This window comes from Genypterus blacodes, unplaced genomic scaffold, assembly GCF_046128005.1.
Source record: "Genypterus blacodes isolate CSIRO-AG114 ecotype Tasmania unplaced genomic scaffold, CSIRO-AGI_Gbla_v1 ptg000032l_1, whole genome shotgun sequence".
Classification (NCBI taxonomy): Eukaryota; Metazoa; Chordata; class Actinopteri; order Ophidiiformes; family Ophidiidae; genus Genypterus; species Genypterus blacodes.
Genome location: NW_027466845.1, coordinates 6,057,501 through 6,081,929, shown reverse-complemented (window position 1 = coordinate 6,081,929; position 24,429 = coordinate 6,057,501). Strand labels below are relative to the sequence as shown.

Here is a 24,429-nt window from a genome sequence, read left to right as displayed (position 1 = left end):
ATATGTAAAACATGTATGTTTGCCTAAATACAGATTTATATTGTAGCGACTTGTTTATTGGCCCATAGACGTTTTCATTTGTCATCGTTTTCTCTGCTTTAATAAAAGCTTCATTGCTTACAGCTCCTCCTGCGTCCTGAATGATTAATGTGACGTCGTCTCTCAGCCAGGACTCCTCTCCTCCGTTCCTCCTCAGGAAACATTGGGAACAATAAATTAGCCACCTGCTCTCTGGACATTTAGTAGAGTTTAATCAGATAGAGAGCATGAATCCTTTAACAGAGCAAACTCAAGGGTTATTTATCAGACTCAGCTTTTCACTGCATCCAAAACCTTACAATCTGACTTTACTTTGGTCTGACTGGACTTGGTTGAGCTTTGAAGCTTGAACAAATATTAAAGGAGACATCACAAGTGAAGAACTTTCTTTTTTTACTGTGTTCTCGTTCTTGAAGAAAAAAAAAGTTTATGCAAAACGGACTTAACTACACAAACAAAACATCTTAATTTATTGTAACATTGATTGGTCCTTGCAGTCAAAGACCAGATGAGAAGAAGAAGAAGAGGAAGAAGAAGGAGAAGTCATCTTACATTCAAGTGCAGATTCTTCAGTCCTGTTTCCTGTTTGGCCCTCAAATTATGATGCATATGCCAACTAACCTGCGTCCTCTTAGGCTCCTCCCATTCTAATCTCAAAGAAACGCCGCCCGGCCTCTGCTTACTATCGTCAGTCGTCGTCTTCGTCATCATCAAAGTACATATGCTGACTCCTTGAGGAAGAGCCTCGCGAGCCGCCGTAGCTGTGGTAAGCGCCGCCCGCTGTCTTCTCCTGGGTGGTGATGAGGTCGATGATGGCTGTGATGACGGCGCAGTCTTTGGACTGGCGGTTCTGCCAGTCGACTGGAGCCGGGCGGCGGATCTTCTCCTCCAGCAGAGAGTCCAGCTCCTTCTTTAGACTCTGTGGAGAGGAGGGGAGAAGGAAACGAGAGCTTCAAGTAAAGGCTGTACCGTCTTAACGCCTCATAAATGTGCGTGAGAGTGTCTCCGCCCACCTTGACGAGGTGAGCGATGCGTGCCGGGGATCTGAAGACGATCCACTGGTCCACCGCCACCGTCTCCTGGTCCTCGTCTCTCTGGATGGTGATGTCTCCGCCGAAGAACAGCAGCGAGAACGGAGACACCTCGGTGCAGTCGTACAGGAAGATCTGAGGACACGCAGACAAAAGTCACCCAACACGGAGAGATCAGGGGATTACACACACACACGCGCTCGCACACACGCACGCCATGACCGACAGCTCGTCTGCGCTGTGGGTTCAAAGTGAGCCATTAGCAAAGAGAGGCAGTGTGGGTTAAAGTGTGTGTCAGTGTTCGAGTGGAGAAATGTCATCTTGCCCCGTCTGTGAATCTCATCTTTCTGTCATACTAACCTGACAGCTGTGTGTGTGTGTGTGTTTGTGTGTGTGTGTGTGTGTGTGTGTGTGTGTGTGTGTCTGTGTGTGTGTAATGATTTGACTACTACTTCTTGCAAAAATGACGAAGATAAAGAGAGAAAGGTCAGATACGGATAGAAGATGAGGGAAGGAGACAAGGAGAGAGACTTCACGCCGGTGTGTGAGTGTGTGTGTGTGTGTGTGTGTGTGTGTGTGTGTGTGTGTGTGTGTGTGTGTGTGTGTGTGTGTGTGTGGCGACATCACGCGCAGCAGACGAGGGAAAAAAACGTAGGGGGTTGAATAACGGCGGATAAGACCTGACGGAGACGAAAGGCAGCAAAACGAGAGACAAAGACGGCGGAGCGGCACAGGAGGACATGGGAGGCAGAACAAAGGGCGATAGATGGAAGGGTGGGGAAGTGTGTGTGTGTGTGTGTGTGTGGAGGGGACTGAAATAAAGTGAAAGCGAAGGCGGCAGTCGTTAACCATTCTGCCCCCCTCCTCCTCCTCGCCACGTATTTTTTCTGTCTACAGCTTTGAAGCAAAGGAGCCTTTGCGAGGGAGTTGAAAGGCGGCCCTTTAATCAAATATTCATTCAGTTAGAGCCGGCGTGGCACCGTGGCTCCCACACACACACACACACACGCCCACACGTAACCTTCACACGGCGTTAACCCCGTCGCCTCCCTCGCCTGGCGCCTCTACTCACGCTGCTCGTCCTCATCTTCAGGTGGTAGATGAGCCACGTGAAGTTGAACTCGGTCTCCTCGGCGTTGACCGACTTGGGGTGGATGCAGACCTTCCCGTCAGCTTGCGTGTACACCTTCACCCTGAGGAGGAAGACGAGGAGGAAGGTCGACAAGCGCGTCAGGAGTGCACGGGTGAAAACGTGAACACACCAGCGAGGCGTCCTCATTAAAAATTTGTGTTATGGAGAGAAAATGAGACGCTGCATCACCCAGACAGGCAGGGAGAGAGAGGGGGGGAGAGAAAGTGACAGATCTATTGTGTTTGTGTGTGTGTGTGTGTGTGTGTGTATTTTGCACACAGGTCACAACCGCAGCCTCTGACAGCCGCCTCAGGGCAGTTAAATGATGACTGCACCACAAAAAAAATTCAGTTTTCTTGACAGATTTGCTCAGGCGGCCTCGGGTGATTCTGTCTCGCCGCCGCTGCGAAACGTTTTAGCCAGCAGACGACTCCGTGAGTTCATCGGGCGCTGAGGGCTGCGGTTCTGTCTGATGGCTCAATAACAACCAGCCCCAGCGTCTCAGTGTCTCAGCGTCTCAGCGTCTCAGTGTCTCAGCGTCTCAGCGTCTCAGTGTCTCACTCACCCGGGCCTCTTCTTGCTGTGAGACGGCCGGATCATGGCCACCTTGGGGTACAGGCCGGCCACGATCACCGCCTTCATCAACTTCTCGTTTTCTGTAAAAGGCAAAGAGGGCAAAGAGGGAAGTGACGAAGAGGAGCAAACCGGCGAGCCTTCATTTGGCCCGGGTTTGAGAGAGAACTTAAATGGACGACTCCTCTTAGCTACCCGAGTTCACGTTGGATTTGGGGTCTTTGGGGTTCTTGCTGCTGACGAAGCCGGCGCTCATCAGGTGCTCGGCGAACTGACCCTTCATGTTGTGCAACATCTGGAACAAGAAGAGAGAATGACAACGTGTTAAAGGGGCTGGACAGCCAGGCGACACCGCCGGCGTTATTCGGAGACTTTGGGGATTTTCAAAGCGCCCCGGCGTCTCGTCTCACCTGGAGTGTGTTGGCAGACAGGAAGTTGTCCCAGCAGAACTCCCTCTCGTACCTGCTGCCCCGCTGTTTGGCTTCCTCCCAGCCCTGAAGATGTAAAGCACAGTCAGCTCAGACAGGAAGGAGTCACAGCGCAGACAGATGCTGAAGAGGAAGATGGTTTTACCTGGAAGGCGTTGACGATAGTGAGGTGGTCACTCTTGGAGTTTCTGGACAGGATCTTTCTCCTCTGGTCGGCCATCTTCTCTTTACCCTGAAGGAGGAACACACACACACACACACACACACACACACACACACACACACACACACACACACACACACACACACACACACACACACACACACACACACACACACACACACACACACACACACACACACACACACACACACACAAGGATTATTTAAAAACAGGTGGGAGGCTGGAGTACAGCGGCACGATGGGAGTGTGTACTGTACGCGTGACCATGACAACGGCAGCTTTCATGTCGGTGGCGGCGGCGTTACCAGCGGTATGAAGAAGGGGTCCTTGAAGCTGAGCGAGGCGGCGATGGTGAGCACGGGGTCCAGGCAGCCCAGCAGGGCGCCGAACAGGATGAGTTTACCGATGTGGGGCTCCACGGGCAGGCGGGCCAGGTGGACGCCAAGGGCCGTCAGGTTCTCTGAGTGGTCCAGGGCATTCTACAACACACACACACACACACACACGACAGGACCATTTACGGATATGGGCTACAGGCATACAGGAGGAGTTTGAGCGAGCATGTAAGCCTGCTGATGCCTTGAAGGACGATCTCTCTACTTAAAGGTTCATCCGTGTGTGTGTGTGTGATGATCAACATTAAACGTAAACCCTAATTACAACTTCTCTCTTACCAGGTTGGTGAGGTTCTTGATAGCCAGACTGACGGCCTTCTCTGTGGGCGGGTCCAGGGCTTTCTCCAGGAATCTGGCTATGGAGCCCAGCTTCAATATCTAAACAAGCACATCAGAGCGATCTATCACACACACACTTGACCTCACATTTAGGTTTGTGCTTGATGGTGACATGAATACGACTGCAGAGAGCGAGAGAGAGCATGTTTAGGCGTCGTCAGGGACAAACTGTACGAGGAGCTCCGCGATCGCACTGCTGACCGCTGACGGGACGTGTCAGACAAACTACACACGTTATGTAGACGAGCGCATTAACATGGATGGTCTGTGCGTCAGGCGGGGCAGGAGAGCAGGAGCTGTGGATCTGAGCGTCAGAGGATTTTAAACACCTACGCTCGGGGAGCAAGAACGCGGCTGCATCTCTGTGTCGGAGTGCTCGTGCATTAGAGAGTTCAGCCGACGGCGTTACACTCGTTCTAAAGAGCTTGATGCATTAGTGCGCCCGCCTCTCATCCACGAGCCGCCGCACTACAAACAACACTCGTAAATGAACGGGCGAGGCAGGCAAACACTCTAACGCACAGGCCATAAAACCACCTGTGAGAACAATAATTGCCAATACTAGATCTGAGCGAACTTTGACTTAATGTTCCATTAGCAGCGGCTAGAACACGTCTGAGTGGAGCTCAGGAGGACTTCAACAGAGAAGAGGGGAAGCTGGGGGAAAGAGAGAAGAGCGGAATAAACTGGAGAGAGGGAGAGGACGCTCGTATAGGAGGAGGAGAAGGAGAGGAGGAGTGATTATGTTTTCAGTGAAAAGATGGAGGGGCCGAGGGGAGGAGGCATGAGTCATCCTAGGATCCTCGTCCCAGGTCCTCATTAGGTAGGAAGGAGACTCGTACTCGCTTCTCTGCCCTGCACTCGCAATCTCATTCTCGCTCGATTTGTAGTCCCAAACCTACAGTATTTGTCTCCCTGTCTCTCCTTCTCTCTCTCTCTCTCTGACTCTCTCGCTCTCTCTCTCTCTCTCACTTGGCACAACCTTGATCTGCAAGCACAGCTCCTCCAGTGGCGTTCTCATGATCTCGGGCAGCTGGTAGGGATCCAGCAGGCTGGCCCGGAGGCCGTTGTACAGATGATAGCACTTCCCCGGACACACCCTGAGAGAGAGAGGGAGAATGAGAGAGAGAGAGAGGGAGGGAGACAGGGAGGGGAAGAAGTGTTATCGATGTTAAAATTGGTGGGACGCAGCCGCCTGCAGTGAGGGACGGCTGCTAATGGGGCTTTTCTCCCATCTTCACGTCAATGTGAGGCGTCAGGACAGACGTGTGGACGCTGAGCTGGAAGTGATGTGGACGAGTGATGGAGAGATGAGATGAAATGGCAAATAGAGGAGAAAATAATCTATAATAATGATGAGTATCGCACAGCCCAGACTGTTTACACACACACACACACCTGCCAGCCCGTCCCTTCCTTTGTTTGGCGTTGGCCAGGCTGACCCACTCCGCTGCCATGGTGCTGATGTTGTTGTTGGTGTCAAAGTGCGTCTCCTTAATCTTCCCTCCGTCTATCACGTAAACCACGTCGTCAATGGTGATGCTGCGGGGAAGAATAAAGGGGGGGGGGCGAGGAGAGTGGAGAGGAGGAGGAGGAGGGGGGCAAGGAGAGATATTACAAACTCATACACACACAGACACAGACAGAACCTTTCAGATAAATAAATCACAATTCAGCCCCTTGGTAGCGTCTGAGTCTATATTTAGAGACTTGAGCGTGCAGGAGGGAGTGTTAAGTCTTTTTAATCTGCCAATTGTGTGTGTACGTGTGTGTACGTGTGTACAATGTTGTCTGGTATTGTGAGGGGATTAACAATCAACACGACAAAATCCATGGCATTTAGGCGTTTATGGGCCAGCGCTCAGTTACATTCTAATTAGTCACAGATCATTTGTAAACATTCTGAGGACAATCTGGGAACAACGTGCGCTTATGCAGAACCCACACACACCTGGTCTCAGCTATGTTGGTGGCGATAACAATTTTCCTAACTCCAGGAGGAGGCCTCTTGAAAACCTGAAGAGAGAGACGGAATGATGTGGTTGAACTGAGAAAGAGAGGGAGACGGGCAGGGAGAGAGGGAGAGAGAGAGAGAAAAAGAGAGAGAGAGAGAGAGAGAGAGAGAGAGAGAGAGAGGGAGACAGTCAGAGAGAGAGAGAGAGAGGGAGACAGTCAGAGAGAGAGAGAGAGAGGGAGAGAGAGAGAAAGAGAGAGTGAGATAGGCAGAGACATAGAGAGTGAGAGGGAGAGAGAGACAGGCAGAGACATAGAGAGTGAGAGGGAGAGAGACAGGCAGAGAGAGAGAGGGGGGGAGAGAGAGAGAGAGAGAGAGAGAGAAAGAGAGAGAGAGAGAGGGAGGGAGACAGGCAGAGAGAGAGAGAGAGAGAGACGGAGACAGGCAGAGAGAGTGAGAGAGAGAGAGTGAGACAGGCAGAGATATAGAGAGTGAGAGGGAGAGAGAGACAGGCAGAGGGAGAGAGAGAGAGAGAGAGAGACAGAGACAGAGACAGAGACAGAGAGAGAGAGAGAAAGAGAGAGAGAGACAGGCAGAGAGAGTGAGACAGGCAGAGAGATAGAGAGTGAGAGAGAGAGAGAGAGAGATTGCTGACCTGGGTCTGATTGACGGTGGGCATGAGTGAGTGCAGAGGGATGATAACGAAGCGGTCTGAAACACAAAGGAGAAGCTCAGCACCAAACCGTCTCACAGGGATCGAAGAGTTAATTTCAACTGATGGATAATCATCTTCACCTCCACTCTGCTCCTAATAAACCTATCATTATTAATGTTTACTTATCACTACACTTAAACTATGAAGTATTCTTCCCCACATGAAATTAATCTGTTCTCATGACGATAGCTCAAATTAATTAAAATCTGATTCAATAATGATAACTTTAATAATAATAACTATAATAACACAACTGAGAATGAAAGGAACTCCACTCATCTGTTCACAGGATTGAAAAAGAATTATAGAGTTAATCAAATAGTGCCTCTGATTGTTAAGAGTTCATCTTGCCAATTCAATTGTGGCTGACAAAATTGTGATTAAAATTATTATACACCAGCAGAAAATGTGCTTGTGTGTGCATGTGTGTGCATGTGTGTGCTTGTGTGTGCTTGTGTGTGCTTGTGTGTGCTTGTGTGTGCTTGTGTGTGCTTGTGTGTGCTTGTGTTTTGAGGCCAGTGAATACTTCAGTCCTGACTAATCTAACTAATCTAATCTGGAACGGCACACAGCAGCACTCACACGTCCCGTGCTCTGTAAGTATGTGTCCGTGTGTGTCCGTGTGTGTGTACCTGATCTGAACATCTGCTGAGCCGTGAGCAGGTCGTTCAGACTGCTGATGTTGTCCCATCCAGGCAGGAAGACCAAGATGGCTCCTTCCTGTCAGACAGAGAGGCGCGAGTGAGTAAGTGTGAAGCGCAGCAAGCAGCACAACAACAAGAGACAAATGAGACGAGTGATGGAGCCGTCGGAGCCGTCGGAGCTCCTCAACTACAACAATGACACAATGCCTCCCTGCCCGCTACAAGAGAGACGCCGTTTCATATGATGATGACTCGTTGATTCTCTATGGAGGAAAACGTCGCCTGGGAAACGCAAACGTAGAGCCAAGCTGAGACAACATTGGCGGTGGATAACGGACGGACGCCGCCAAGCTGGAGGCCTTCCAGCGGCTTCCCATCACACCGACACCTAGTGATGTCACAATACTTCCTGTAAACCTAAAGGCGTCAGACCTTCAAACCAGGACTCAAATCCACCTTAGTTTAAACGGTAGAATGAGAGAAACCTGAATCAGCCTGATTAAAAGATATCAGTCTGCTGCTGAAACTATCAGAGGGTTAAAGAACGACCTCACTGAGCACAGACGCTAAAAAGTTACAGCTTTTACTTTTGGTTTTGTGATTAAATCCAAATGAACTCATCACCTATGCGGGAATGTTCCTGGCGACGGTGTCTCATCTCATCAAATAGCTAAATTTAGAGGCAAATATTAAACGGCGATGTCAGAAAGCTCCTCACTTCCTTTCTGCTGAAATGAATGCAGACGCCAAAAAAAACTCTCCTGCGCTCCGTGCGCCTCTCAATTACATCTAATCATTATTACCAGGGCTCAACCACCGTCACCCACTTGGGAAAAAGCGCGCGCGTGTGTGTGTGTGTGTGTGTATGAAACACAAGGTAATGCCAAGACTGCACCATGTGATTAGAAAGAGCACATTGAGCTCTGCAGTGTTGGCTCACACTCACCTACCCACACACACACCCCACCCCCACACATTCAGGCATTCATTAACGCCTGTGTGTCACCCCCCAAGGTGTCTAATCACAGATGTTCGCAGTTTGATTAACCAATCGTCACAGATGAAACCCTGAGCGGGGCTGCGGCGGCTCAGCCGACTTGGCACCGGCCCGCTCGCCGACGACGCCGCCAATAGGGCTGATCGACGGGCTCTGAGTTGCCGTGACTGATGGCGACGCGGCTTTGTGCGGGCGAAGGGATAATTATTCTGTCTATCTGCGTTCGTCACTCCTCATTTCAGGTCGCTGGCTCTCCCTCCAGTTACTGCAGCGACTTCACAAACGCAGCCCTAAACTGAATCAGCGTAACTACTTCCTCTTCACTCTGACAGCTCTCCACGCCGGCAATTTTCTAACTTTGCCTTTCTTCCGTTGCAAAACTTCATTGTGCGGTTTCTCCAAAGGTTAATTCCTCTCCTGCCAGGGCGGAGGCGAGCACAGGGAGGCCCCATTAGGACTCCTTCCACACGGCATTTGCCAATTTACTTCCCAAAAATAAACCGTTTCGTTCCATTTTCTTCCCCGAACTTTACAACTACCGTGCTACCGTTAACTCACAAGCTTGCGAGACCACAAACTTAAAAGACACATATAGAACACATACTGTGCTTTCAACTTCCTCCGTCATAAATACATAAAGTTTGTAGCACATAACCTTAATACAACTACATTTGTTTGCCGGCGAGCTCTAGTCTCATAGCAACCGACTAGGACAGCAAACATAAAAGAAAGAACCTATTTTCTTTCTCCTTCTCAGGTTAAAGATCGTCATAGAAACACAAATCTATACTGACTAGAGTTGATTGATGAGTAACTAACAATTTCATATGGATGATAATGATATACAATCGAGGAGAGAAGCTGAATTTTAAAAAAGGGGGGAAAGGGGGAATGAAGGCGGCGCTGGCATAGCAGCTGCTGCGTCGCTCATTAGCACAGAATTTGGGCTGGTGTCGGTGTCGCATCCTCTGATCTGATGCCCCTCTGTGTTTGGATGCTCGCCCCGCGCTTCCTTCCATCTGCTCCGACCTGAGAACATGCTGAACCCTTTCGTCATTTGTCCCTTTTTCCTGTGACCGTGTCGCCGGCTCACGTTGCAGAGGAAGAACACTTGTTCCTGCGAGGATCCTCTCTGCGTCTCTTCATTCAAACCAAAACTTCAAAAACTTCCAAAAACTCTTGAGGCTTCGGGCTTCAGAGAGTACAGGAAGTCCCGTTCTCACGGTGGAGGACCCAGACACGGGTCTTTTAAACTCCACATCAAAGAATTTTTAGAGGGGAGACTCACTTCTTCACTCAACACAATGTGGCGAATCAGAGCCAAGATCAGCTCCAGGTCAATCTTCTCATCATCAAACATCTCCAGGGCACTGATGGTGTTGTCAGAGTACCTGCAAATCAACACACACACACACACACACACACACACACACAATTGAAACAGCATCCTCATTCTAAAATATAGCAACATTTCCAACTGTTACCTCACTTGTTTTGGCCGCTTTATGGCTTCAAGCGTCCACTGCCACTTTATCAACGTTCTGTTCTCAGCCACACTCACCTGCCCTGCAGCGAGCGTGTGAAACTCGGGAGGCTCTCCCTGTATTCAGCCTCTTTCTCCTCCTTCTCCGGCCGGGAGTTGCGCATCTGCATGAAGCCTCTTTTCCACGAGGGCCGATTGTTCTGGTTCTGGGGGCGATACCTGGCAGAGAGGGGGAAGAAGAGGGGAAAGAAGAGCGTCAAGACCCGGCAAAGACGTGTTTCAATGCTTCGGTGTGTGTGTTTGCGTGTGTGTCTCTCAGCTACCTGGTCATCTCAATGACATCCTCCAGTAGGAACTCTTCCACGGGGAACGTCAGGCCCGGGATGTGAATCATTGGACAGTTGTCTAGAGGAGGTTGGACATCAGTAATGAGCAGAAGAATAGACGACAAACAATCCAACTTATCCGGTGTTAGAATATTACATTATATTATTGTTACAATAATACGGGCGTGTACCAAAATATTGAGAGAACTTGTCTGCGTTGAGCGTGGCGCTCATGAGGATGATCTTCAGGTCATCTCGGAGCTTGAGTAGGTCCTTCACGATGACGAGCAGAACGTCGGACTGCAGGTTCCTCTCGTGGATTTCGTCTAAAACCAGGTGACTGATGGTGGACAGCAATCTGACAGAGAGGAAATGGACATCACTCCATCCACGTCTGCTTTTTACCTTCACGCTCGTATACACACTGTGGGCATCGACTGTTCGGTAATCATCTTAGAAGATCAATCGGCTCAAACTGCCTCCTTATTTGATGCAATTTTGAGACTGTTGTTGCATTTTCACCTCAAGCAAACCTTTTTACATTTCACACTGAACATCAGAATATCTGCACACACTCCCTCTTCATTTGTGAGTACTTGTGTGTCTGTGTGCATGTGTGTCTGTGTACTTGTGCAGCTGTGTACTTGTGTGTCTGTGTGCTTGTGTGGTTTGTCTCCATTTAAAAAAACTCATTTCCCAAATTGATCCCTGCTCTCTCTCTCTCTGTGTCTGGCTTTTAAAAGCTAATTGTGAAATATAAATTTAAAATCACTGAGCGGCACAAAGAGCGGTCACGTTGTACACCAGGCACAAAGCGGCTTCCATAACAGAACTAGAGCTACATAAACCCAACATACACTCTCTGGCCATCTTATTAAGCCTGTGCGCTCCTGTACAGCCTGTCTGCTGTGAGACGGTGTTGTTCTGCATGATAATCAGAGGTGTCCTCCTCGTGTTTGTCTGAAACTCTCTGAAGGCAAGTATGAGAGTGTGGGGATGAGTCAACAGGAGTGTGTGTGCTGAGTGTGTGTGTGTATATGTGTGCGTCTTCATTTCTCTGCCTGCAACACCGGGACGCATACTAATGCATTTCCTGACATAGTACAGTCACTCACAAATCAATAGGGGCAAAGACGGAGTGACACAGAGAGAATGAGTGAGACGAGGAAGGTCAGCTGGGACACAGAGACGCGTGGGGAGGACGGGCAGGAGTGGTTTAGGGCGAGCGGGGAGAGAGGGAGAGAGGGAGAGAGAGAGAGACAGGGAGGGAGAGAGAGAGAGAGCTGGTGAAGCTGCGATGAGGGAGCTGGAGCGGCGGAGGCACTCACGGATCTGAATGGAGCCACTGAAGAATAATGCCTGTTGTACAGTACAGCACCGAACCTTGTCTCCGTGGTAACCGGCTGCGAGAGAGGGAGAGAGAGAGAGGGAGAGAAATGTTTCATTTGCCAAGTGAAATAATTTAAGACCGGCATAAAACAGCAGAAGGGAAGAGAAGAATGCCAGAATGCAATATGTGCTTCTTAAATAACATAACAATATGATTTAGTAAGCAAACTGAGACTGAGAGGTGTTGAATGTATGTTAAGAATTCAAATGCAGGCCTCGATCGCTCATCCTTATTAGATTTGGTATTAGTATGAATCAGTGCTGCACAGTTTCAAATGACAAACTGAATTCTCATTAGTTTGAAGCAAAGTGTGTGTGTGTGAGACGAACAGCCGACCAACGGGAAAGTCTGCACACGCGGCGGCGGTGTTGTAAAGGGTTAAAACGTGGCGATGTGGCCTGACTGCATTCAGACAATTTTTCAAAGAGCCCAGAGACGCCGGTGGTTCCATCAAAGGCAGAGACGGAGGCGCCGTTCTCATTTGGACGGGCCATTATTTATGCTCTTTCATGGTTTCTGACAGCGTGAAGCGCCGCTTTATCTCTTTTCCCTCTAATGCAATCTGTGAGAAATGGATGCAACCAAAAAATAAATAAAGCGAATAGCACGACCACCAGATGGTTCAGAGGGATGGGAACAATGGAACGGATCTGGACCCCTGGTGTTTGTTCCATTTCTTCGCTCGACACAGGTTTCCTTCTTTGGCTCTCCTAACTTCTGCCTGTTTGCCTTCTTTCCTCCCCTGCCGCAGATCATCTCCTCTCTAATCATTCACCTCTGTCTGCATCCTCTTCTGGTGACTCTCTTTCCCCCTGTTCTTCTACGAAGGGAGGGGAGGCGGGGGGAGAGGACCTTCTAATTCCGAGGTTTCCATTCCTCTCACGCAGTCCATTTATCAGTTTCAATCCAGTCCATTCATCAAGAACCCCCACGTGGAAACCAAACGCAGCCGGCACGCGGATCCAGCTCATGGAGGCCACGTCAGCGCGTACGCTCGTGTGTGTGTGTGTGTGTGTGTGTGTGTGTGTGTATAAACATATTGAATCTCCAAATTTATGGGAGGTGTTGTTCTGGACTATATCAGAATGAAAAGCTGATATTTGGACCGGTTGAAGCTGGTTGGATGCTGTAGCGACTCTCTGTTTAATTATATAGAATTGATGTGAATCATTTGATTCACTATTACGATGTGTGTAAACTCAGTTTGAGACGCACAATGTCAGTAATTGAATCCTCTCTTCCAAGAGCGTGGAGTAATGAATCAGAAACAATGTGGCAATTAGAGAGCGGCAAAGTAAATAAGACAATAATTGAAGCTTGTTCGTATGATAATTAAGACACTGCTGTCTCATTACCGAGCTTCTTCTTCATGCGTCTTGATTCCAGGTAAAAGCTCACGGATGTGTACATATTAAAGACCCAAGCTTAATGCTGCTTCTTCTGGTGTCAAAGTAAAAGGGACTATGGACGCACTGGACACAACAGGCGGCAGAGAGCGAACAATCAGAAATATTGAACTTGCGTGGTGCAGTAAGACTCCGGCTGAACCTCCGTGTCCCTTATTTCTGAAGAGACTCGGCTCGTCTTACCTTTGCAGTCGGATTTGGTAACCGCATGAATTTCCGTTCCCCACCGTCTCTGCCCTCTCTACAGCGACACGCTCTGCCACCTGGAAAGACACACACACAAATATATAAACCCAGTATGTGCAAATACACCCGCAAATACTGCACGTCCCCCCTACAGGCTACATACAGAAATGGCACTGATGCGGCGCGGCTGTGTGCAGACGATGCGGCACAGCGAGCCCTCGCCTCGGTTGATGTAGTCGTCTAGGATGAACTGGGGGACCTGGGTGGTCTTACCGCAGCCCGTCTCCCCACTGACCACCAGCACCCGGTTACAGTTGATCAGCTCCACCAGCTCCTGATGAAAAACGGAGACCATGGAAAGGGGGGTGAGCCAGGGGAGGAAGAGGAGGAGAAGCACGGACAGACACAAGCAGAAAGAGTGTCCAGTATAAAGGGATAATCAGACTCAGAGCGTTACCTCTCTCATCCCGAATGACGGCAGCTTTTCCCTGAATTTCTGAAAGCAAAAACAACAAAAAATGACCAAAGATTGTCAACAGAAACCTCCGACAACTCTAACCAATAAGTGTCATCGTTCTCACCAGCATGTCATTGTACTTTGAATCCGACCTCTTGTTCTGCAGATCTCTCTTTAAGCGCTCGTCCAGAGAGCTGTCCCGTGTGACTTCCTGAAACAAATACTCCACATCCTTCAGGTTCCTTCTGGGTCTCTCCTCCAACTCCACCTGCTGCTGCTGCTGCTGCTGCGCCTCTCCATCATCATCCCACTCGTCGGGGGGCTCGTCTTTGGGGACCACGTGAGGCAGTTTACTATAACAGAGAGAGACGACGTTTATCTCTCCTGTGACAATAGAGCATGGAGCAACATAACTTTGAAGTTTAAGAACCAAAAAGTTACCGTTGTGATTTGTTGCCGGCGTCAATTTCCTCCTCCAGCTCCTCGGATTTAATTTCCGTCTTCAGTTTAAGCTCTTCGGGCAACTCACCATCAAAGTAACTGCATGTGTAGAGATAGAGAGTAAATGGCAGTCATACTCCATCACTGTGAACACGTACACACACACACACACACACACACACACACAAATATAAACAGCAGCTGTCCAGAGTTCTGTTTACTGTATCAGGAGACAGTGACATCATTGCACAGCAGGTTTAGGAAGAGAAGCGAGCTGCTCTCACCTGTGTTCTCCAGCTTTATCTCCAGCTGTGGGCCACCTGTCAGATGTGGAGGCTGTGGGCCGACTGCTGCTGCTGCCTCTCTCTCCACCCAGCTGAGCACTCTGGACCGAGTTGAGCAACTTGGTGATGTGTTGCTCTCTGGCCTCGTCCATCTGGACCACCGCCCGCTGTGACATAGGATGGAGAAGAGGGAGATCAACAATGTATGTAAACAAATCAAGCTTGAGCTGAGGTTAAGGTCACAGTAAAGGAGCTTCAGTTGGAGTGGGTGACTTTAAAAACAGTATACAACTTCAAACTTCTGTGTTTGTTTGTGTGTGTGTGCTGAAGATGTTACCGATCTCCGGTCCGCCTGCTTCCTCCTCACGGCTCCGTATCTGGCGTACCACAGACCGATCTCCCGGCCCTTCAGGTGAGGCGGTGGTCGGTCCCGTGCTCCGCCGCCGCCGCCTCCGCCCCCGCCGCCTCGGTCCTGGTCCTCGCGGAAGTCCCCGTCTGAGCTCCTGTAGTGTCCTCTTCCTCCTCCCCCTGCTCCCCCTCTGTCCCATCGCTCCCGGTTCCCGTCCCCGAACCCTCGACCTCCCCTCCTGCCTCTCCTTCCTCCTCCTCCTCCTCCTCCTCCGTATCCATAACTCATACCGCTGTCACAAACTAGCAAGAAGCGGCTCTCAGTTAGCTTCAAGCTGTTAGGGATGAACTTGTACCGCCGCGAGAAAACACCGAGCCCAAAGCGAACAAATACATTCAGTTTTAGTTTTTATTTACTCGTACACATGTAATTCTATAAGTTTTGGCTGAACGTTTGGTGAATAATAGCAAAGAAACAATAGCGGCAGGATATTTCTGTCCAAACCGCTGCAGTGCAGTCCGGCATGTCGCACACTTAATGCGTCATAACGTACAGGCGTGGGAGAAATGACGCAATGTGCTGTGATTGGCTCATCAGCTGCTAATGAAACGCTCCTCTCTCTCTCCCTCTCCCTCTCTCTCTCTCTATTATAATTTTTCTACTTTTTAATTATTTTTTCACCGAATGACTTTATTCTAGTGTTGAGATCTGATGGGCTTACAAGACATTATTTACACTGTTTGTTTGTTTTTTCTCAAATCCCAGTGGATCATTCTACTCATAGCAGAAAGATCCGTGTCCCAGAATGACCTGCTGTCTGAGACCTAAAGGTCAGGCCCAAATGAAAAAGATCCACTTTGACTGCCCGCCTCTATCACCACCATATTGATAGTATTGGATATTGTGGTTATACTGTCTACATTACAAGGAGATGTCGCTTCAGTGTACGTAGTATACGTAGACACAGATGTGGCCTGCACGGAATCTGTGACAAACCCATTTGTAAAGCGTATTGAAGCCTGTTAGTAACATACCTGAGGTCCAAATATCAGTGCTGACTTGATGTGATTGCATCACAACCACTAATTATCATATCCTCAACAGTTACATCATTCCCGTGTGGCCCAGTTTGTCAGATTTTATGTCTCAACACGTTCTAAATCAGTGATATGCAATTAGCAGGTAACTCACATCCTCCTCCTCCTCCTCCTCCTCCTCCTCCTCCTTGGCTTTGTGGTGGTGAGGCTGCTCCCTCTGTTCCACCTTTCGCCGTCCCTCTTTGCTTCACACTAACAGCTCATTTCTAATTGGCCTTTACTCCACGATGGTGTATTCATTTGGCCGGAGTATTAACGGTGTCAAACATGTATCTCTCCTTTACTCACGCTCTCTTGTTCCGCTCTATTCCCTTCCTCTGACTTGCAAAGTAAAAATACTGTTTAATTAGTGCTGTGAAAGCATGTGGAAGGGAGACGAGGGAATAGGATGAGCGATGTGCGTGTGTGATGTGTGATGTGTGTGTGTTTGTGAAAGAGAGAGAGAGAGAGAGAGAGAGAGAGAGAGAGAGTGTGTGTGTTGCACAAGGCTCCTGAGAGGTTGCAGAGTAGATCCCACCCTCAAGCTCTGTGTCCCTGTCATGAAATATGCATCAGTGTTTCACCACTTTGAATTAGCCACTTCACACATTCTCCTGTTCTGCTCTCACCACAGCAACAACATCACCGCCACAATATGTTTCATGCGTGAATGAATTATGGTTCCCTGGTGTAAATTATCTCATTTTCCACCCTATACAATCTATACAGTACATCTTAGCAGCTCCTTTATGTTGTGTTTATTCATTGGCTTCTGTCAGTCAAGCATGAATGATTCATCGCTGACCTCACCGGGAACTAAACGTCTTGGCATTTCTCTTCACGGGCCTATATGTTTTTTTATCTCCGTCATTATCTGAAATATGCGAGGACAATCAGCGTTCCCAGCATCTGGCTGCTCTGAGGAGGGGGAAAAGGGTGAGGGATGGAAAATGAGTGTGAAGAGAGAATAAGATTGAGAGGAAGAAGAGGGGGAAATGGGGAGTGTGAGGTGCGTGCGAAATAGAAGGAAGGGTGGCGAGGGTTTGAACACAGAGATATAAAAGAAGAAAGGATTGTTTGATTTGCTTTGAAACACTTCCCCCCCACTCATAACCCATCCTGGTGGGCACACACACGCATCGACACACACCCACACACCTTTTTGTGGTACTCTGAGGGCTACCTGTGATGCATGTGAATGATCTCTGACCTTAATGAATCATTTAACCAAGATGAAAAAGCAAAAAAGAAGGGAAAAGAAGCACGTTGTGATGTCGTTGCTCTCTCTTCACGCCGCAACTCACTGCAGGTGCATGTGTGTGTCGACGCAAAAGGTCTGAAACACTGTCGCTGATGCTACATTTGGATGCGGGCAGGCCTATCTGCACCTTATTGCTTTCAGCATAATGTGAGGTTGTGAGTGGGAGGTGAAAGTCCTTGGATGAGGCAGCGCTGATAAAACACCAGGAAGAGCTGCTGGTTGATGGCTTTCAGGATTTGCTTTCGTGTCTTTGCCTGTTTTTTGCAGTCATGCGGTGTCTCTCCATATTTGTTCTCTCTCCTGTGTTATTTGCAGCATTTGCTTTCCTCTCCATCTCCTCCATCTCCTCCTTTCCTTTTGCCTCTACTGCTCCACAATGAACATTCAAAGGCATGAACAAAACATACGACACAAACAAAAACATCACATTATGTTCTTAGCTTTGATTTTTTTATGGCAGTAAGTGCTGATAAGAGGACAGTAAAAATAGCTTGCAGCTCTTGGGATGATTCACATCAGTGTCATCCTAGATGCATGACAACAAAGCATGGCTGAACCCCCAATCTCCTCCAGTCTCTTCACAAGTTAATTACTCCACTTCATTTGCCTTTATGCAGAGGTAAAGTGCAGCATTTGTGTAGTTGGTACGTCACTGTATCGTTCCATGTGGCATGACATGAATAAATAAACATGCAAACACTCATAGCTTATATTCAACTCGCTTCAACAAAGTATTGACGGTTTACAAGGAAGCAGCATCTTGACCAGGCCTTGAATCTTGGTCCCGTTTTTTAAAGGCAGATTGAGCAGATGATCGAATCGTTTCCACTGAGCTGGGCGGAGGAGACGGAGCAGTTAGCGAATGAACCGACTTCTGCTCATTACAAAGGGCGGGATGGATACAGTTTAACATTCATCACGCTTCACACCGCCTCCACCTTCTTCTCATCGTAGGGATTGTGTGCCTGGGAAAACTGTAAATACAAATGCGTTGCAGTCTGGCTGCAGGCAATTTTCTGCTATAAATCTTTAATGACTTTCGCTCCCTTTGGAGGATGGGGCCGCGCTTCAGCCGACGAAGCGTGAGGCTTTGCTAAGTGGCAATTCGCAAAAGGCTGAAAGTGAAATCAACAAAGTGCTGAAGATGAAGCACCATACAGACAGATGGGATAGAAGAACAGCATCATAATACGAAGCTAAATAAATACTCTTGAGCTCTCGGATATATTACTATGTTTCTGCTTTGTGTGTGTGTGTGTGTGTGTGTGTGTGTGTGTGTGTGCGTGCGTGCGTGTGTGAGTGTGTAAAATGTGCACTTGATGAATACTGACATTATCTGTGATGGAGGATATAGATTGATGTGTTTATAGTCCATGTTAGCAGTTGATTGATTTCCCCCCCCTCCTGCGTGTGTAAGCTGGAGGAGGAGGCTGGGAAGCTCGATGGGTCGTGAGCACAGAGGGGTGGAGAGGTTTCCCTCCGCTGAAGTGGCTCTGGAAATCACATTGGTACGAAGCCTGCGACGGTAAAATATGCACATCTTCAACACAAACGAGGCAGAAAAGGGCTCTGCATGATTCACTTCCTCAGGTAATCAGACTCTCTGCTCCCTCCTCTCTCAGTCTACGCTGTTTCACTCACGCTTCTGCATCTCATTAGAAAGCGTGTGATATAAAACACAGAATATTCCATGGTGATAATAATAATACTAATAAAAACAAACACACATACACACCTGGACCACACATGTACTATAACAACCTGCATGGACACTTTTGGCAGCCGGGCACCTTCATCAGAAACGCAGACACGCACTCTCACAACCTCACACAGCGACAACACGCATTAAGATGACTCAGACACTCGGCTACTCTGACGACCACCCTTCCCCTCCCCTCCCCTTACAACTGAGTCACGGATGACGTCGGAAGAAGGAGGAGGAGCTGCTTCATATCAGATGTGATTAGAGCTCAGCCCCTCCCCTCTATCGCCCCGGTGGATTTCTCTCAGGCTGCCATATGGTGTGAAAGTCTTGGATTGGATTCAGAGGCTTCGCTAGAATACTAACTATTATCTCCTGCTCCCTCTGCTCTCTCCCTCTTCTCTCGTCTCTCTCTTTCTATCTCTCTTCTGTACCAAGATCTCCATTGTAATGTAAGATTTCTTTTGCTACAGAAAATACAGGAAGCAGACATACTACGTCTAATTATAAGTCTTAAGCAACTCGGCCTTTGAATTGCCTGTTAGTCCTGCAGGAGTCATAATTGGAAAGAAACGAGCACAGAACCTATAACCATCTTCCACCACCGCGCCGCTATTCCCTGTCCGTTTGCTTCCTGTAGGCCTCGTTGAGCAGCTGTATCTCCTCGCGGTATCCGGAGTTCTCCCGTGTCTGGCGCCGGCTGTTCTGCCGGTGGGCCTCCACGGTGTCCGGAATGCTGATGTTGATGTTGTCCGCCTCGGGGTTGCTGCCGGTGGGGATGAGCAGGGAGTAGGACGCCGTCTCGCCCAGGTCGCAGGAGACGAAGCGGTTCTCCCGCCGCGAGTAGCGCAGCGACGGGGAGCGGGCGTGGGTGGACGACTGGCTGATGTTGGAGATGATGGACACGCTGTCCATGGCCTCCTCGTTGTCGCAGATCTCCAGCACCTCCAGGTGGATCTTGACGTTGGTGTCGCCGACCCCGGATCCTATTCCCAAGCCCATTCCGATCGCCATCTCCATCCCCATGCCGACCACACCCACGCTGGAGTCTCTGGCCTGACCTCCTGATGCTGGGTCATCTGCGCTGGGCTCGTGGCCAACCGATTTGGAGCGGTACACCTCCACCTTAAGAGAACATCTCAAGGTTAATCATCAGCACCGCACTCACTGACCTTACCGACTCGTAGGAAGCAGTTGAAGCGAGCGGCGTTACCCTCTTGGCGTTGTTGGGCGAGATTGTGAGCCCATCGCTGCTGACCTCATAGGTGGAGAGAGAGAGGGTCTTTCCTGTGGGCGCTTGGAGAGACACGGTGCCCTGGAAGGCGCAGAGTGGGATGGACAGACCGCCCGACGACCGCTGCAAAACAAAAAACATCCAAGATCTCTGATACCATCATTTTCTTATCAGTTCCCAGTGATCAAGTTTGCAAAGTATCGCTCAAAAGCACAAAGCAAACTTTTGAGATGTTTTCTTCTGGGTCTTCTAATCCACTGCTGCCATCTTTTTAATTAAAGAGCCCATTTATATCACACAGTTTTTAATATCTGGTGGCCGGGTGTAAATTTGTCACGCGGCTCGTCAAACTGAGCCGCTGTCAACTTGCGATGTATGCGAGCAAAATGCGTGGCTGGCAGGGGAACGGAGGCGCGTGGTGCGGGTGACAGTGGCAGGTCTCATTAAAGCCTGTAAATTATTTAGATGAGTTGTGTGCGACGATGATCTGATTGTGACTGTGATGCAGAATGGGAAGAAAGGCAAGATGTCAATCTCCTGTCCTCCCTCAAACACTGTCGCTTTACACTTTGTTTCTGTGTGAGGGCGCCGAGCTTTGTACTGAAAACACAGCGTGGAGGAAGTCAAACAAAGACCAAGTCCCATTATTATCATACAAAACAGATAGAATGACTCCTGTTACTCCTGTTTGTTTTGATTCTGGTATAATGTGCTGATCATCTCTCAACATAAAGCTTTTGATCCTACCGCCATTTTATCTGCAAATGGTGGACAGAACATATTCACACTTTGATACATTCCTGCATTGTAATGTGCTTTGGGCCTTCGTGACCCATCAGAGAGAGAGAGAGAGAGAGAGAGAGAGAGAGAGAGAGAGAGAGAGAGAGAGAGAGAGAGACGGGGGGATGGGGGGGGGGGGGGGCACGCCTGGGGCTCTGTGCTTGATAGTCACACAGAGGGTAAAGATGTCTTAAAGCTCTAATTCCACCTCTTCCCTGTGGACGCTGAAGGCCGGAGGGTCTAGAAGCTACGCTGCGTAACGACATCTCGCCTGCTAACAAGGAACACAACGCAGCCAGGAAACGCTGTATATCACACAGCACTTCTATCTGTTGTTTTATCTGGCTTTGTGTGTGTGTGTGTGAGTGTGAGAGAGAGAGAGAGAAAGAGAGTTGATTTATTTATCATTTCTGTCTGTTTTTCTGTGTGTGGGCGGATCAGCATAACTTTATTTTATTTGGTTACCTTACGAATGCGGTTTGGCTGAGTGTGTACCGTGTGAGCATGTTCACTCAGAGGTAGGACACATACATAACAACATGCACACACACGCACACACACACAAATGAAGAAAGCTTTATTTGTTGGTAAATAAATCTAATAGTGTGTGTGTGTGTGTGTGTGTGTGTGTGTGTGTGTTTGTGTGTGTGTGTGTGTGTGTGTGTGTTTGTGTGTGTGTGTGTGTTTGTGTGTGTGTGTGTGTGTGTGTGTGTGTGTTTGTGTGTGTGTGTGTGTGTGTGTGTGTGTGTGTTTGTGTGTGTGTGTGTGTGTGTGTGTGTGGGAAAGAGAGGTTGAATGAATTTTTTGGAAGACGAATTATCAGACTCATTTCTATTTCTCTTTTCAATTTCCATTCCAGAAAACACTGGAAATTGCAAACACGCGACGTTTCAAAAAAAAAGATCCAATAGAGAGACTTAAGAGAGAGGAGCCTGAGGGGATGAATGTTTGGATTTGAAAAACACATAATGGAAATCGAAATAATAGGATAGGAGAGGAGAGGAGAGGAGAGGAGAGGAGAGGAGAGGAGGAGGTAAAATAACACCCACAGCTCCCAGTGTGTCAGCATGATTAAACAGGGTAAAAACACATTGATCAACAAAGTCAAACAGGTGTTCATACAGGAACACACACACACACACATATACACACACACACACACACACTTACACACACACTCCCCTGTCTAGGTGCCGTCGATAAGAAGTCCACACTCAATTTCCTATTCTAAAGTATAAACACAGATAGTAGAGTGGAAAATCCATCACTTTTTACGGCCCCTGAACACTAATCACTCTGGAAAGCCAGCAGCAAATCACCTCATTAACCGCCCGCGCGCCGCCAAATGTTGTATGTGGCTGTTTCTAATGCAGCAAATGGCCGTGGAGTGAGGAGAATTCAATTTATTCTAGCTACAAACTGCAGAATAACACACAAATGAGTTGATTTATGGGTTGAACATCAGAGGTCAGAGTTTAGAGGTCAGCGTACCTGTCTGGGCGTTCTCTCAGACTTACTCCTGCACCACTCCCAGTCCGTCAGCTCGATCTTGCGACACTCCTCGTGCGACAGCCTCCTCTCCGGCCCGTCGAACACGGACGACGAGTCGCCCAGGTGGTGACCCTGCTCCCTGAGGGCCGGGACGCAGCAGTGGAAGTCGTTGTCGTCGTCGTCGTCCCCACGCTCCTGGTGGGGCAGCGCTGGACGATCTGCTGAGGCTTCTCCTACCACGGGCAGCAGGTCCGCACGGGAGGAGCTGTCCACGGGTCGCGTGGTGCTGAACTCCAAATTGGCATCCAAGCCGGAGAGGGCGCCGCTTTCGAGCGCATCCAGGCGGGCGGAGGGGAAGTCGCAGTTAAAGAGGCTGTGGTAGGACGGCTTCTCCATGGACGGGCTGTGCTGAGACTTGGTGGCGTGGGACAGCTTGTACACTCCATAGCCTTGCTGAAGGTTGAACTCAAATCGTCTTTTTATCGCTGTGGGAAAGGCAATCGAGAAACCTCATACTCTCATACCAACTACACAGTATTTCACAGTATCTATGAGGTAGATGCATGCATTGATCCTCCTACCTGAGGGTTCCTCTGTCTGATCCCTCTTGCAGTTGATAAAGCAGCCGCAGGGCATGTGGATCCAGTGCTCAGACAGCACAAAGAGCGGGGTGACCGCCGGGGCGAGCAAGGTGAGGAAGAAGCCCAGCGTCTCCAGGGATGAGCTGCGGGCGTGGACGGCGTGGCGCAACAACACCAAAGTCTGTGAATGAAAAGGCGGCGACATTCATTCATCCGCTCAGACGAGGATGAAAAAGAAATGACAAAGAGCCTTTAATCTTATTTAATTATTCATTCTGAAGAAGCTTCAAAGGTCGACGAGACGTGTTTGTACCAAGATCTATGTTCTCTATTAATCATCTCTATTGCTTTTGCTCCAGTGCTGCCTGCAGGCTACACAACATTTCTCACTTAAAATATTCATTTACATAGTGTGAGCGATGTTGAAACACCCACTGAAATGAGATTGGACATCATAACAATAATAACAATAACAGAACCTGAAGCTGCAACACAATATCTGACAGACTTCTAGCGGAATGCGGAATGTTCATCTGATACAGTGATGGGTCCAAAAATCAGTCAACACGTCTTCATTCAGACTGGAAACTGAAGAGGTTTAAACCAATTCTGCTCCCCTAGTGACAGTGAACATGAAGCAAAGAAAGCCTGAGTGTTAGATTGTAAAGGTGTCAGACAAGTTTCCCAAATCCGGTTCTATAAGGACATTCTGGGTTCCTTCAGGACACAACACAAGGAATGGTTCCATTTCTGTACAGACTTAAAGAGAGCAACACAGAAGCCTCAGGGCTGGTATATAGAAATGTATTCCCACAGTAGAAACATCATATGTCATATGCACAAACAACAATAGCAGCGGTCTCAGAGGAGTCATCACCATCTCATGAAATGGCTCTCTGGGGTCTCGTGTTTCTATACATAGAAGTGTTTGACATGCTAATATTGATGAATTTCCAACAATCTTATGCTGGGATGAAAACCCTGTGGACGCCTCAGCTGTGTTCAGTGTTTCAGGGCCATTAGAGCTCTTTACAGGCCTGCCTGAGCCTGTAAACACTGGGTTCTCCACTTCTTCGATGCCTCTTTTACTATTCCCTCTCGTTTTCTTGGTGTGAAAACTTCCATGGTGTGATTCTATGTAGTGTTTGCAGTTTTGATGACGTCAGCAATTTTGCACAGTTGCTTAAACTTTTAGAAGTTGTGTGAGTTAAGTCAGAATTTTAAGAGACACTTCACTTCAAAACAAGAATGAGGTGCAAGCGAGGCGTGATCTTGATTCAACTCTCACGAGATTTCAGAAAAAGGTTTTTTAAAGTTGGATAAATGAAATGATGAGGTAATCATATAATAAGTTATTATTTCTGTCACGATGCTTACCATCATGGGCATCCATAGAATGACCCGGACCACAGCCAGGATCATGGAGAAGCGCTTCTGTGCAAACACCACCGGTGAGTCTCCCACAGATGCCGTCCTCTGGCAGCTGACAGAGACCGAGGACAGACCGGTGTCCTCTCTGTCCCTGAGCCCGGGAACCGCGCCGCAGCTCGG

The 24,429-nt window shown here is 48.7% G+C and overlaps 2 protein-coding genes across 4 annotated transcripts in view; both read right to left on the bottom strand.

The window, feature by feature from the left end:
* On the bottom strand, positions 1 to 15,286 carry dhx36 (DEAH (Asp-Glu-Ala-His) box polypeptide 36). Of its 3 annotated transcripts, none has more exons than XR_012961484.1 (27): positions 14,742 to 15,286; positions 14,405 to 14,571; positions 14,121 to 14,219; positions 13,804 to 14,032; positions 13,680 to 13,718; positions 13,386 to 13,556; positions 13,220 to 13,299; positions 11,569 to 11,643; positions 10,432 to 10,598; positions 10,238 to 10,319; positions 9,993 to 10,133; positions 9,720 to 9,822; positions 7,423 to 7,510; positions 6,731 to 6,786; positions 6,073 to 6,137; positions 5,520 to 5,663; positions 5,104 to 5,221; positions 4,062 to 4,160; positions 3,693 to 3,866; positions 3,349 to 3,435; positions 3,186 to 3,269; positions 2,971 to 3,070; positions 2,768 to 2,858; positions 2,143 to 2,263; positions 1,053 to 1,205; positions 661 to 958; positions 1 to 191 (listed from the first exon to the last, which is right to left on the bottom strand). XR_012961484.1 is itself a non-coding variant. In XM_076145939.1 (26 exons), exons 1-26 carry the CDS (start codon positions 15,039 to 15,041, stop codon positions 728 to 730), a joined length of 3,264 nt encoding a protein of 1,087 aa, XP_076002054.1. In that variant the 5' UTR covers positions 15,042 to 15,286; the 3' UTR covers positions 220 to 727. The 3 variants fall into 3 exon arrangements, 1 of the variants encoding a protein (XP_076002054.1); XR_012961483.1 differs by having other exon boundaries at positions 1 to 188; XM_076145939.1 differs by lacking the exon at positions 1 to 191 and having other exon boundaries at positions 220 to 958.
* Positions 15,287 to 19,404: 4,118 nt separating this feature from the next.
* The window catches only part of LOC142995302 (putative G-protein coupled receptor 149), a 5,823-nt gene continuing 798 nt past the window's right edge, over positions 19,405 to 24,429 (bottom strand). Inside the window, exons 1-5 of the mRNA XM_076146298.1 lie at positions 24,256 to 24,429; positions 22,879 to 23,059; positions 22,298 to 22,782; positions 20,006 to 20,149; positions 19,405 to 19,917 (exon numbers count right to left, since the gene is read on the bottom strand). The exon at positions 24,256 to 24,429 is cut by the window's right edge and continues 798 nt beyond it. Of these exons, the coding sequence (XP_076002413.1) occupies positions 19,405 to 19,917; positions 20,006 to 20,149; positions 22,298 to 22,782; positions 22,879 to 23,059; positions 24,256 to 24,429 (1,497 nt within the window). The remainder of the gene's footprint in view (positions 19,918 to 20,005; positions 20,150 to 22,297; positions 22,783 to 22,878; positions 23,060 to 24,255) is intronic.